This window comes from Trematomus bernacchii, unplaced genomic scaffold, assembly GCF_902827165.1.
Source record: "Trematomus bernacchii unplaced genomic scaffold, fTreBer1.1, whole genome shotgun sequence".
Taxonomy (NCBI): domain Eukaryota; kingdom Metazoa; phylum Chordata; class Actinopteri; order Perciformes; family Nototheniidae; genus Trematomus; species Trematomus bernacchii.
In genome coordinates, this window is record NW_022987705.1 from 9,093,856 (window position 1) to 9,108,253 (window position 14,398).

At 37.8% G+C, this 14,398-nt stretch overlaps 1 protein-coding gene across 1 annotated transcript in view; it reads left to right on the forward strand.

Moving 5' to 3' along the window:
* The first annotated feature begins 4,179 nt into the window (after positions 1-4,179).
* Positions 4,180-14,398, forward strand: part of nsg2 (neuronal vesicle trafficking associated 2) — a 31,054-nt gene continuing 20,835 nt past the window's right edge. Inside the window, exons 1-3 of the mRNA XM_034140603.1 lie at positions 4,180-4,383; positions 4,711-4,886; positions 13,454-13,564. Coding sequence (XP_033996494.1) covers positions 4,758-4,886; positions 13,454-13,564 — 240 coding nt within the window. The 5' untranslated portion in view covers positions 4,180-4,383; positions 4,711-4,757. The remainder of the gene's footprint in view (positions 4,384-4,710; positions 4,887-13,453; positions 13,565-14,398) is intronic.

Here is a 14,398-nt window from a genome sequence, read left to right on the forward strand (position 1 = left end):
ACGCTGGTAGTTCTTTTTATCTCAAATAGGTCCGCGGAACGTTTAACATTAAGTGCACATTCACACAGCAAAAGTCAAACTAATCCTCACCTTTGCTTGACGTTTTAAGTCACTCAGTAACCTGCTAGCCGAGCATTTAAATATGTCAGGGAGTTAGTACAGAAACTTGATTATACACTAGTGAGAAACCTTTCCTCATATGGGCGTGGTGTCGTCGCACCAGTTTTGCACCCTAGTCATTTGTTTTGTGGGTGTGGTGGGTGAGCATTTTAGAAGTTAAAACACTTTGTGAAGAATTTGCTGTTAAATGAGATGAAAAAAAAAGATTATTTTATACATGGCCTGCTGATTTTTGGTACAGTGTTTTCTAGCTAAATTATTTTGTCATGCACATATAAACATTTATTATGCACTACTTTTCTAAATATTTTTTCTTTTTCCAACAGTCATTTTAGGCACATTTTTCACAAATGGGGAAACTCCTTTTTGCAATACCTCAATTTTTCACATTGTGAAAGGTAGCTTTTGTACTTTTGTTACTGAGAGATCTGCATATATGGAAATGTTCATTTTAAGAAAAAAAGTTGAGTGATTTCAATATATATTATTTTCAATTATGCTTTTTATACATTTCAGTGCTGAGGAAACTTTACAACTAAGTGCGCACTTGTGTTGATGCGACTTCACATCTGCAGAGGAGAGACCAAAGTGTATTGCTCTCTTGGTCTTAGCTTTTCGTACATTAGATGTTTCCAGTCAATCTGGTCAATAACAGCATGGCGAGAATAACAAAAAAAAACAAAAAAAACAAGTTGTAATTTGAAATTGATGTTAATGTCTCTAAACATGGCTATACTAGTTGGACAATGGTAACTTCTGTCTTGGTTTCCTCTCCATAGATGGACTATAACTTAATATAAGGAGAATGCAAAATTTGGTTCAGGCGTAACGCTGAATCTCGTATCACAAGAATGGATGTTTGGTGTTTAGATATTTTAATATTTCAAAAAAAGTATATATATATTCTTGAACTTGCCAACTAGCACCTATTGTAATCCTTAGCATGCATGACAAAAAAAAGAGAAAATGACAAGTACATGAATTAGTTATTAAAAATTAACTGTTGTGGTGTGCACCAAATGTTTCTCAACTATTAAGTTGTTAAGGACACCCCAAACCCACTCACCTCACCCCCCCCCCCGTCCCCCTCTCCCCTCCCCCCACGTGTTGATCTCCTCGCTTCCCCATTCGCAGACCTCTGCAGGATGCACACGACAGAGAGAAAAGACGAGAAACAAGACAGAAACTTAACTATAAATCGATTTGGCAGTGCAGGACTTTAGCATCCTTTTACAACACTGTTTTAAAAAGACTTGAGAACTCATCCCCGCTGTCTGTCGAGGTGATTATATAGACCTATCTGGAGGAAGGGGAGCTTAAAGACTTGAATGTGGTAAATGTTGCAAGTTAACTTCAAGTTGTTATGTGCAATACTTCTTTTGAACCTTTTTCCAGATAAAGACTCTTTGCAATGTAATTCTTTAATGCCATTTTTAATTGCAGACATTTAATTAAAGAAGATGTTAATATGTTTTTCACAGTCATTTTCTACTGTTATTGTAATCCTTTTCATGCTGGTGTTTGTAAAAAAGAAAAGAAATCAAACTATTTGTACTAATATAAATAATTGAAGTTATTTTTAAAACATTAAAGGTTTTGTGCTCATTTGCTTATTTTGTTTATTTTAAGCTACTGTGATTGATTGCATTGTAATTATTAGGTCAACAATGTATTTAGCTGTTTATTGGTATATTTTTAATTGGAATGTATAATTGATTTTTATAATTTTGATCAGATTTTTGTTATATTTTTGAGGTGAAGCTTTTAATATGTTAAAGTGTCTAGTTTTTACTAATTGCTATATTGTGCTCCACAATATATGGTTCACATTTTCTGAAGGAAAATAAATATTTAAATATTTGTCTGTTAATGATGTTACTTAATGGCAAGATTTCAATAGTTTTTAACTGTGTATGGGAAGGTTGTTGTATTTATTAATAGCATTTTTTACTTAAGATATCACCTTAATTTTTATTGTCATTTCACTTTATAAGTTCCTATTTTTGTATTTTCCTTTCTAATTAAGTTATGTAATACGGATATGTCCATATTTCTAGGAGTTGGTCTGTAGAAGTGCTAGTGAAACGAAAAAGAAAAATCTAATGTTATTTAATTGTTTGCAGCCAACTATTTATAACAGTATGCATAATTTTTAAATATTTGTAATGTGAAATGTTGAATGAAATAAATCTTAACTGTGATGAAAAGATTTGCTTGGTGTTCTTTTTTACGTTAAGTCTGGACATTTAAAGCTGTTATTGGACAGTCTCACTAACTGCTATCTATATTTGGTGCGATCTCTCTGTTTAGGGACGGTTTGCACTGTTGTATTATTATTGTTTGCATGAGCAGTTAGTGACTCTTAAACCGACTGAAAGGTGGAGCTCCACTGCCTCGTTCCTCCGACCACACCCAGCAGTCAGGTTTATGTGTACTGACCCCACCCTGGAGTGCTCTTCTTCATAACTGCAGCAATATGAAGACAGTAGTTGTCCTTAAATTAGTAGTGACAACTACTGTCTCCATAACTTCAAAAACAAATTTGATGTTCAGCTTGTGATATTGCTTTGCGTCCACAAGGACAATTAATGCCTTTTTTCTGAGGTATTATATACTATACTATGAGTTTCTTAATTATATTTTAATTGCATACTATACTATGACTTCTTAATGTCATTTTGAGGACATACAAAACTATGGCTTTTTGAATGTTATGTTTCATGGCATTCTAATCTCTCTGATTTAATATAGGTAAAACATTTCTTAAATGAAATGTTTGTTTAACAGGTTATTAATTCAAAGCACTCAGAGCCGAACAACATTCCTTCCCAATTCAGGATTAAATCAAAAGATCCTCAACGTTAGAATAGCATCTCAAATTCCATAAAAATATATCAAAATGTATCATTTATCACTCAAAAATAATAAAAAATGTATTAATGGTCCACTGAGAAAAAGGTTTTTTCAAAAATGGCAAACAAGCTATAACCCTGGTTATGATGTAATGACATACTGGACTATGACGTTTCTTTATGCCATTTGTATCACTATACTACATTATTAAACATTTGATGGTTTAATATATTTTGACTCATATTTCTTTAAACTTTCTTATGTTACACATATTAGGAAAAAAAATGTTGTATGACTTTTTATTACTTTTTCTACACTATTATTAAGAACATTGACATAGAAGCCTATAGTATGACTATATGTTTGTATTACATATGTATCACATACATACTGTGACTATTAAAATATATTTTTATGAAACAAATGAAATTATTCTTGCTTGGTTAATTATTATATAAAAGAAAACACAATTTCTACATTTAATTGCCTTGTTGAATTTATACCATTGTTTAAGATTTAAGAAGATCTGTTGACCATACAATTACAAACACATCCCAGCATCTACCTTTTAAAGCATTTCACTCATTGTTAGTCAGATTATTAATGTCGTTTTTTTTAACAGCTCCTCACGTCTGTGTGTCACTCATGTAACCAGCAGATGGCGCCATAGGACCAAAATGGTTCAGTGGAAAATGTTTTCTGCTGCCTTTAGGTACTGTGGAAAATAACTTTTTTATTTTGTTATTTCTCCCTTAAAATTGACAGGTGAGAATGTTGGTTTTACATATAATTCATGAGACATAATTCAGTGATGTTAAGAGAGGCACATTTAGAATGACTAACCTTATTGTGTGAAAACAAAACATCATTTATGAATGTTTTTTTGAGGGAGTAAGCTGCTCTTTTAGATCAAATTACGAGCTGGGCGTGCAAAATCAAACCGGTCTAATCAATGTATAAACAATATACAACAAAATAACATTTCCAACGGATCTTATATGTTGTCAAGAAAAATCCCCTTTATCGAAATATTTAAGTGTTATGCAAATATAAATCCACTTTCTCAGCTCTGGCGATAAACCCTGAGATGCAGCATTCATTTGACTTCCACTTTATCAAACAAACGAGACCCCTGACAGGGTGAAAGATCCCCCTAGTGGCAGCTCCGGCGCTGGGTGCAGCAGCTCGGTGAAGAGGAGGCTGAGTTTGGATTAGGGGGTTGGGCTGCCTGCTGCTCGGAAACCTGCCGCCAGACATCCAGTCTCTCATCCGGCGGCGCAGCGTTGTTTTCCCGCAGCAGCAGAGACACCGCAGCGCAGCCTCCAGATTCACCTGCTCCTCTTCCTCCCTCCGCCTCTGTCCAGACACTGCCGCAGCACCGAGGAGACGCACGGACAAGGACGATCAGCTGTGAGTAATGCTTTTTTGGGGTGTACAGTTTTGTTGTGTTTTCGTGTTCGGGTAACGAAAATGTGCTATAGGTGGTGGTTTCTTTCCCTTATGGGTCATGGTAAAATAGTCCGTTTTCATTGCAAACAAAACATGCTCTTTATTGTGGTGTTTTGCTGCTCTCATCATTGATCGTATTTCGATTCCTCTCAACTCACTTGACAACATTAACTTATTCGTACTGTGTAATTTAAGGTATTAGAGTCTTCTCCATCATATAGCCTGTTTCTGCCATTGACCTGAGAGGATGTGAGGTAAAACCATCCTTTCTCACCACCTCTTATTCAGGAGCTGTCTTCAGGGAAATAAAGGGAATATACTAAGGGCAGTGAAAGATGGTGAAACTGGGGAGTAATCTTCAAGACAAAGGGGCCAAACCTGTGAGCGTGGAGGACGGCTTCCAAAATGTGCCCCTCATCACTCCTCTGGACGTGGGCAGCCTCCAGAGCCAAGCACCTGACAAGGTGAGAGACACCAGCCCAACTGTGTGTGTGTGTGTGTGTGTGTGTGTGTGTGTGTTGGTCTGCTTGTTTTTGCATCAGTTTCTTTTAACTCAATGCTGTTGACCTACACTGTCCTTAAACCCTCTTAACTTAATACCCCCACCTGCACACACACACACACACACACACACACACACACACACAAACACACTTTCATTCATTCCCAAATTCATTCATCTCAGCCGTCCCAGCAGTGTCCTTTGTTTTCCAGCTGAGATTAGGAGACAGATTCAGTGCCAGACAGACTGTCATTTATCATCTCGACATCCCAGAGTAACTGCACCGCAGCTTCTTAATCCAGTTACCATGGTGGCAGTGCAACGTGGAGAGCCTGATTGGTGTTTCTACGGGTCAGGACAGAGAGCTGCACTGATTATGCACATTATGAAAATGAATGGTATTAGACATCAGCAGATCTCTTATGAGAGGTTTATTATGCATCCATTGTGTGACAGTGTTTGGATCCGTTACGGGGTGATGATTTTATTTCACAGCTGTATGAATCCATCTTTCTAAACCGCCAATCAATTACTTATTGTAGAGCTTCAAGGTGAAATTACACAATTTATCATATTATCATTGCAACAGTTGACGCACCTTATTAGGTATCAGAAGGATTATTTACATACACCATCATTCAAATCAATACAGAGCTTCGGACTGGGGTATGACAGGCCAACCGTTTTAAACAGTAATTAGCTACTTTATTTACTTCCACTTGGTTAGCCCTTTCATTTCTCGATATGAGCCACTTCTTCTTTTTGTACTTTGTGGTACATGCATTGCAGGGGCTTGTTTGATGATTCATATCATTACGTGTGGCCATCTTCCTGATGTAACCCTGGATCTGTGATGTTTCATCCTGGGTAGTGTCCCTGATGTTCATTAGTCCCTTACCACCCTCCTTAGTGTATAAGCTCAGGGTGCTGGAGGAGCTTTCTTGTCTTTTTACATTTATATACAGAAATGATCCTAATCCCCCAAATATGGTACAGCCTGAACCTTAATTGTGTATTCTTCTGAGGCAGGGAAAATCTCTTTCAATTTCATAGACATGCTAATTAACTTGTCATTCACTGCATTCCCTTAAACACATACACACATTCACACACACACACATTTGCACACACACATATGCATGCACACACATACACGCTTGCCTTCTTCTTTGTGTACACTACATTCATGTGACATGTGACTGTGTGAGTGACAAGTTGTTTCTGTCAGCAGCCAGCAGTCTGCGACATGACAGCCACAGAGCTGTCAGACACTTTGCACTGATTAAATCAGCCTCACTAGACTTGAAAACATGCGCACACACACATTTTCATGTTACTGTACGTGTGACTGAATGTATTTGAGTGATTTCCTGAACAGGTAGAGACATAGAGTTAATAAGCTGGGTGGAGGATCCGCTCCTGGGATATACCAGCGAGTTATTGCCAGTGACATATGAAAGGAAAAGAGGTCAGGGAAGAAAGCTTGTTGTTACATCCCTCAGAGACGCAGACACAAAGATTACTGTTGCTTGTTGCTCCTGGATACACGTCGCTGACAGAAAATTGACTAAGAAATTGTCAGTTCAGCTGCTCCTAGTTTAAGTTGCCAACTATTACTGTACAAGCAAAATAAATGTTCGTTCCTTTTTATAAAACATTATGAAAGGGCAGATGGGTCGATCCATGTTTACACAATATGCTGTTGCAGAAGTAAGGGTCAATTTGCTGTTAAATCTCAGAATTTCTCTCCAGCTGTAAGTGTAATAATTTGTCTTCCTGACAAGTGATGCATGAACGCTACAGAGGCCAAAAGAATATATAATGGAAACTGTAATTAGACCTCAGAGCGTGGGAGGTGTTGATGATGGCTATCACAGTTCATTTAATTAGTATTCGGCTCTCTGTACTTTGTCACTGTGTATGTGTATGAGCACACTCTTCTCTGCTTTTAAAATACAACATAGCAGTGTTTCTGATTCTGATTGCAGGGTTAAATCCTTAAACTTGTATAACTGCTTTTGAATGTATCCAACAGCGCATTCTTGGATGTTTTGGAAAATGCCTAAACTGTGCTCCTTTTCATGGTCTCCCTTTTCAAACACTGCTGGTTATCTGTCCAAAGCGTAGGGGGACAAGACACATCAGCCAGAGCAAAAATAAAACTGCAGATTTGCTGGTTCCCAGGAAAGAAACACTTGCCTTTTTCAAGTGAAATAGATGCTATGCTGTGAAAGTGCACCAACGTAGTCTAGGTCTGGTTCAGACGGCTAAACAATGAGCTTTAACTCACTCGAAAGCTCCATAGAGCTAAGGGAAGACTTTTGTTTGTTTGATAATTATCTGTATGTTCAACATTACGAGCAACTCCTTTCACACATTGTTTATTTTAATACAATATGGATTATAGCCGCTTTAAGGACAATGGCAGCGCTGTAGGCTTTGTGTGCTTTTTTATCTCTAAACCTAAAAATATGGTGCACCAGTAATGTCTTTGAAATCTCTTTAATCTCACTGAATTTAAGGTTGTTGTTTTTGCCAACCACCCAGCCAAGAAGGAGTTCATTGTTAATCAGCTTTTATCAGCCTTTCAGAATCTGATCTGTGGCCAGTTTTGTTCCCGCTGTCCTTAAAAGCTATAGCGAGATGTATTGGGTCATGTGACCTAACAAGAACCCCAGATCAGCAGCTTTATAAATACGACCCCAGCTGTTTTCACCCTGATCTTGCCTGATGACTGCGTGACCTTTCAGACTAGGGTACTAGCGGATATTTGCAGGGGCGGGGGCGGGGGAGGGGGGGCAGTCACAGCAAAGTTCATACACGTATGGACACACACATCCAGACATAACAATGCTGCTGTGGCCCTGCAGAGACTGAGGCATTAGGGAGGCATTCGATTTGATTCAATCTGGGCAGGGACCTCTCACAGCCATCGCTGGGTCACCAATATCTTGATTGGATTGCTTGTTTGAAAAGAAAAGGAAAAACAACCAGAGGCGGGGGGAGAGACTCACACACTGAAAAACATCTTTCCTTTCAGTATGTTGTTCCTCTGAGAACAAAGCTCAGGTATCTGCTTCAAAGCATATGACAGACGTTATAATCATTCTCTTTTTCTTGTCCAAAATGTCCCCTTTACATAACATCCTCCTCTCCTTGATTATTTTGGAGGAGCTTTTAAGTCTCATTTATTCTGTGCGACTGTGTTTATCTAAGCTTCGTGAATTAGAGAGGAATACCTTAGAGCAGGAATACCCAGCGATAGGTCAGTAATAAATTGCTTTTTTATGTGTTATGACGTGAAGCCTTGTTACTAGCATCCAAGTTTATTTGAACAATTATCACAAATTATACAAAGCCTATTTTGAAATGTATCTTGCTGGCTGTGCACAGGCTGTGAGAGTAGCTGTGAAGGTAATAACATGTATAATGACTCAACAAGAGCCACTTAGCTTCAGCTTTTAGATGCATAAACGTTTGGATTGTAACCATTACCTACATTACACTATATAATATACCCTATAGCTCTGATTAAACCCAAATGAAATCATCAGCTGCCAATTAATTGGTCTAGGAAATGTCTGGAAAAAGTTGAAACTATACATCAAAATATCCTTGACCGAAGATGAAAGCTTCAATCAGCCCCAAATCCCTGCATATATGTGGAAAGCGATGCTTGTAGTTAGTATCTCAGCAGTTCTCCTTAGCTCTACTGAGCCTTTTAGCATCTGCCAGCTAATTGCTCCGTTCTGTATCCTCTGGATGTGTAAATTGGCGCCTAATGCGTTTGCTATCATTTTTAAGGATGTCAAATTTGTCTTAAACGCTTGTTTGTGATGTGCCTGAGTGGTAAGAAACACTTATCTCAGCCTTAAAAAAGGATATAGCATGTTGACAGAGTGTATCAGGTATGATTAACTCTATGTTATTGGAAAAAGAGGAAATGACATCCTCTGAAATTGTTTGTGTAAGTAAAGGTGTTTGGAAAAACGTAACAATGTAAGAACAGGATTCCAAAGTGTGCATATCTTATTTCAGAATCACTTTTGTGACTGTAGGGGTGTCTTATTTAAATCCAAACTCTAAAAGAGGAGTTGATTGAACATGTCTCACCTTTGATTATATTATCACTTACATCCTGTCAGAGCTAATGGTTTACCCCAAGAAGGGTAACTCCCTCCTGCTTTCTGTATGAATGTCATTCACTGTTTTATTCACAAAGATAAACTAGAATCAAACACCTTAAAGAAAATGTCTGCCGCCTTTAGGCAAGGCAAGGCAAGGCAAGGCAAGTTGATTTATATAGCACCTTTCAACACAAGGCAATTCAAAGTGCTTTACAAAAATGGAAGACATTATGAAAATGGCATTTAAAATCAGTCATTAAAAGAAAAGATAATAAAATAAACATTAAAATAAAAAATACATGGATAAAAGTTAAAAGTTACAGTGCAGTTTAAGATGTGAATAGTTCAATTAAAAGCAGCGGCAAAAAGAAAAGTCTTCAGCCTGGATTTAAAAGTAGTTAGTTAGTAGGTAGCCTTTAACATCACAACTTTGCCATCTCTTCTGCAGCTTAGTCCTTGGGGAATATAAAATAAAGCGGCAATCATAGCGATAACAAATCTGAAGAATAACATACTTGGGAAGACAGGGAGAAAAGATAGGTTTCGACAGCTCTACCAGAGGGAATATAAATCTAAAAGACTTATGATTGGAGAGAGAAAGAGAGAGCTGGCTAAGTTAAAAAAGTTAAAACTGCCTTTTCTGAAATCTTCTTCTCCCTCTGTATTCATGTCTTATTTACTCTCCCGATTATTCACTCGGATATGAAAAAAGGAAAACTTTAAAAGCCCTGAAGTGCTTTTTTAAATAAACATTAAGTTCTGTTGGCTTGAGAAACATCCTGTGTGGCACAAGTTATTTCAACAAACAGACATGAATTGGAAATCTTACAGCCTTTAGATCTAAAAGTGACTTCATGTCTGTCACGGAGATATAACAAAGTCACAGTGAATCAAGACATTTAATATACATGACTAATTGAATATCTGTCAATAGATTTTCAAAGAATCTCAAAGCAGAGGCTGTGCTTCTCTACTGTGCTGGATTCATTTACCTTCCTGTCAGGGCTATCAACATAATTAAAATGCACAGTGAGTCTAGAGCTTTGATACATATGGTGAGGCTTTTAGGCTTCCTCTAAAGAAAAAAAGAAAGTGTAAGAAGGATAAAAGTTGAGATGAAAGTCAGGTGATCGCTAAAGTTCATACAATTGATGGTAATACAGACTGCAGGTTAATTTTGTTGTATCAATCAGGTAGCAGAAAATGACTAACTGGTTTATATCAGCAATTAAATGTAGGTATATCAGAACAAATAGTGAACAAGGGGTTGAAACTTAGGCATTTTAAGGGGAAGGAGAAATAAATGATACTCTTAGTACAGGGGAACCAAACTGTTAGGGTACAATGTTGTAAACAACCCTGACATTCATTAAATTATGTTGTATTTCAAAGCCCCTTTGGGAAAATCACTTGAACATTTGCCAACAGGGACACACACAGACACTTTGGTAGAGCAATTTATTTTGGGCTAACAAGGTTGAAGGAAATGGGTACACTTCTTAGAATAATGAGGTACTTGTTTATGGAGAGCAGCTAGTTGTTATACCTCTGCATCGGCAATTAGACTTCCAGCAGGTACAGTTCTTTATAGTGAGGGATCAAACACAATAAAAGAAAATGCCTTTGCTCTTTTCTCATGGCAGATATTAAATAAGCTCGCCCTAACACAAAAGTGCTATGAATACATCATTATTATAGCAAGGGGATCACTAAATATGGTTCCTCGAGAATCTCGTGGGAATGTCTGTACAACATTTCATGATAATCCACCGAAAACGTAATAAGATAGTTCATCCGACTGACCAACATTTCCGTCCATAAAACCACTTGCTAAAAAATTAACAACACATGACTAGGGGAAAGCAAATGGTCAAATTCTCAAGAGAAATCACAAGTGAAATATGAGCTGCTACCTCCATGGAATAATAAGTGAGCAAGTTGTAATTAGATTTTCCTGACTGCATCGTTTTTTTTTTTACATCAAGCTTTGTTTAACAATATTTAATAGCTCATAAATGAATGTTTTTCCACCTGTCTAATCAGAGAAGGTGACACTTTGTTCAGTATATTTTCTAGCTGCAGCTGATTGCTAAAGGTCTGTGTAAATGAGGCAACCGTGATTTATAGGCACGTCATTCGGTAATGTGAAATAAAGGAGCGAGAGGTACAGGGGGAGCGAGATGAATGAAGCAACATGAAGCCCCGCTGTGTTTGAACCTTGGGGCTCTGAACATGTTATTGTGAGATGAGTAGGAAAGAAAGACAAAGTTGAGGAAAAATTGAGACATTAGTTAGGACAGTGACGTCTGGTGTTGATGCACTGAAGGCCACACGGCTGCGGAGCCTCAGGGGTCCAATCAAATGCGATGTTTTCAGTGCCCCTCCTGCGGCCTTCAACTCTTCGATAAGGGCTTCCTACGGCCAACTGACAGCTTTGTTATTCAGATAGTGGAGCCAGTATGTGAGCACAGCCGTTTCTGGCGCTGCCTCAAAGTGAAGGAGCCGCTCAGAAGCTGCGCAATTAGCCAGAAGGACACCGACACATTGTCCTCCATCCCTTCCTCCACCTCTCCCCCGCGTCGTCATTTGTTCACCTTCTCCCTATCTGCCAAGTCCACGTGCGCACATTAATAAACAGTGAATGCATAACACAGTAGGGGCACTTTCCCTTCTTAAAAAGTACAGTGATGAGGCGCAACCTGCTAAAAGCGATTATTTTGTTCAATGAAGTCAGCGCCGCAAAAGAGGATACAATGCTAAAGCTGAGGAGACAAAGCCCTTATGAAATAGAAATTTGGATTTCTATAAGTCAAAGTTGAAGGGAATATTATTTATTCACTTTTTTGTTGAAGTGAGTGAATGATTGTGGTGTGTAATGCTTTCTAGGTACTTTCTAGGTTCATGTACAGTAGGACTTAAAACCACAAAACTACAAATGATGCATAGTTTTAGGTTTATACACATTTTACTGATTTGTTCAGAATTAGAAAAAAAACATTTGAGGAAAAAGCGCTCAAGCAAATACTTAAATACATTATTCAGGTGAAATGATATGAATGCATGCATATAGTGTCCACCTTATGTCTTGGACTGATGGCCAACAAATAAGACCCAGGTTTATCATAACTAAATAGATTTGAACATTATTCCCATTGTTAATGATCACAATTACAAATCAAGTTAATTGCTGATAAAGACAATACAACAATGAATCATAACCTAAACTCCCTGTTGAAATGGGGGAACACACAGTGATCTCCTGTGGTAAAATAAAAAAGTTTTGTCGACCTAACTATCCACATAGTCCTAATTCTATCGGCAAAAGAACACTTTGTCACTTGGAAAGGAACTAAGGTTTTAGGCAAAAAACAAGAATGCTAGAAAAGTCCCATCCATTTTCACTGCACCCACTGATTTTGTACAAATACCTTTCACAAAAATAAAAGTAGACAAATCTGAAAGTTTCTGAGCTCTCTCCGTCTCTTTTCCCCGTGCCCCTCTCTTCCCTCTGAACAGGTTTGCTTGAGGAGTTTTTAGACTGACAGTATTGGGGCAGGGTTGTGCTGCCCTAACTCTTTTTTTTTTACATGTAGCTGCATGCAAAAAGCACAATGTTTTCCCTTTGGATTATCAGGGTCTTAAATTCTGGGCACCAGACCTCATTAACATCCAGCAGTGCTCCAACAGATGCCTGGCATGCCTGTGTGTTCGCTGTGTGCTTTCTAGCTGTGTTGGGTTTGATCCTACGCCAAAATAAAAACACTCACTGCTATTCAAATATCCTACACCGATATTGTATATTAGATGTGTTGTTTTTGTGTATTCTTTAATGTGTTTCCAGATCTATCAGCCTACGCTTTCATCCACCCCTTCAATCCTAACTTACACCTCTGTGTATTGAGCTGTGAACTCATCTCAACCTCTGTTTTTCAAATTACTTTTTTAAAGTCATTTCAGCTTCATCAGAGTATACACTGTGGAGGGATGTCTAACCTCCTGATGTGCTTTTCACTATCATATCTATCATGTTGTTCCCTTATGCACATCCAGTTTATAGAGGAAGCAGTAAACCCATTTTTATTTAATATATAAACAGTACACAATGGGATACTGGTAATATAAAAACTAATGCATCTAATAAGTCTATATCTCCAAGATGTATAGCCCAATCCCTCAGAAGACATGCAGACTTTGCCTCTATAAACTCTAAAAAACACACATCTGATTTTGTTCTGCCTCCTTGCACCTTGTCATTTTGTCTACAGTTCAGTGCGTTACAGTTAGACCTTTGCCTTGACTTTTACAAATATGACTCGACCATTTCCAGCTACGATACCATGCATCTCCCATATATTACCTTAAGCATCTCTGAGTATTAAACTGCTTTCTCTCCATCCTGCAGGTGGTGGTGAAAACTCGGACGGAGTACCAGACAGAGAAGAAGAGGCTGAAGGTTCCCAAGGTGGAGGAGTTCACCATCAGCTTCACTGACGGGGTGTCTGAGAGACTCAAGGTAAGAAGGAATGAGTTTATAAACTTGTTTTGGGTTAAATTATTTGAAATGTGGGATATGGATATGCCTTGATCTTGAACTTTTTACCGGGATGGAGTCAGGCTTTAATGGCAGTTTCTTGGTCAATGTCAATATTAAAATCAGTTGCATTAATTCAGCACTGGTATTATTGGATGTAATCCTGAGCTCAGTTTCCGAAGAGAAAGAGTTTGGTGGGTGCTTTCCTGATGATGACATGCTGTAATTAGCACGTTGCTCAAAAGTATAATGGGCTTCAGTCGAACATTTCCTGTGTGCAGTTTTTATTATGACTTTTGGCTCTAATTAGACATTTGTTTTGGCTCTAATTAGACTTTTTTTCAACTGACATTTCCCCCACTCGATTTCCCAGAATAAAATCAGTGCAAAAAGGTTGAACTACCGATTTGGTTTGGAAAAACATCTGCAATCAAATCAGTTCTCTATTAAAATATGCAGGGGGTAGAGATGCAAGCAAAACTGTAGACAAACATGGAAGAATTGGTAAGGGTATGATAATCTCATGTAGAGGAAGTAGTACTTTTATATCAGAATGAGGTTTATTGGTATTACATTTTCACTTACAGGAAATCTGCCTTTTATGGTTTTTAGTGCAAAACATTTCCATATTAGGAGGACATATAAGATCTGTCAAAGTGGTGGAAATGTCAAGAACATAAATATAAAGCAAAAAATAACAAAATACAAATCTGAAAAAGATAAAAGTACTATAATTAATGTGTACAATATGTAGGTTTAGTGCAGGTTTTGCAAAACGGTATAGATAGAGGATGTGAAAATGTTCATAGTAATGAT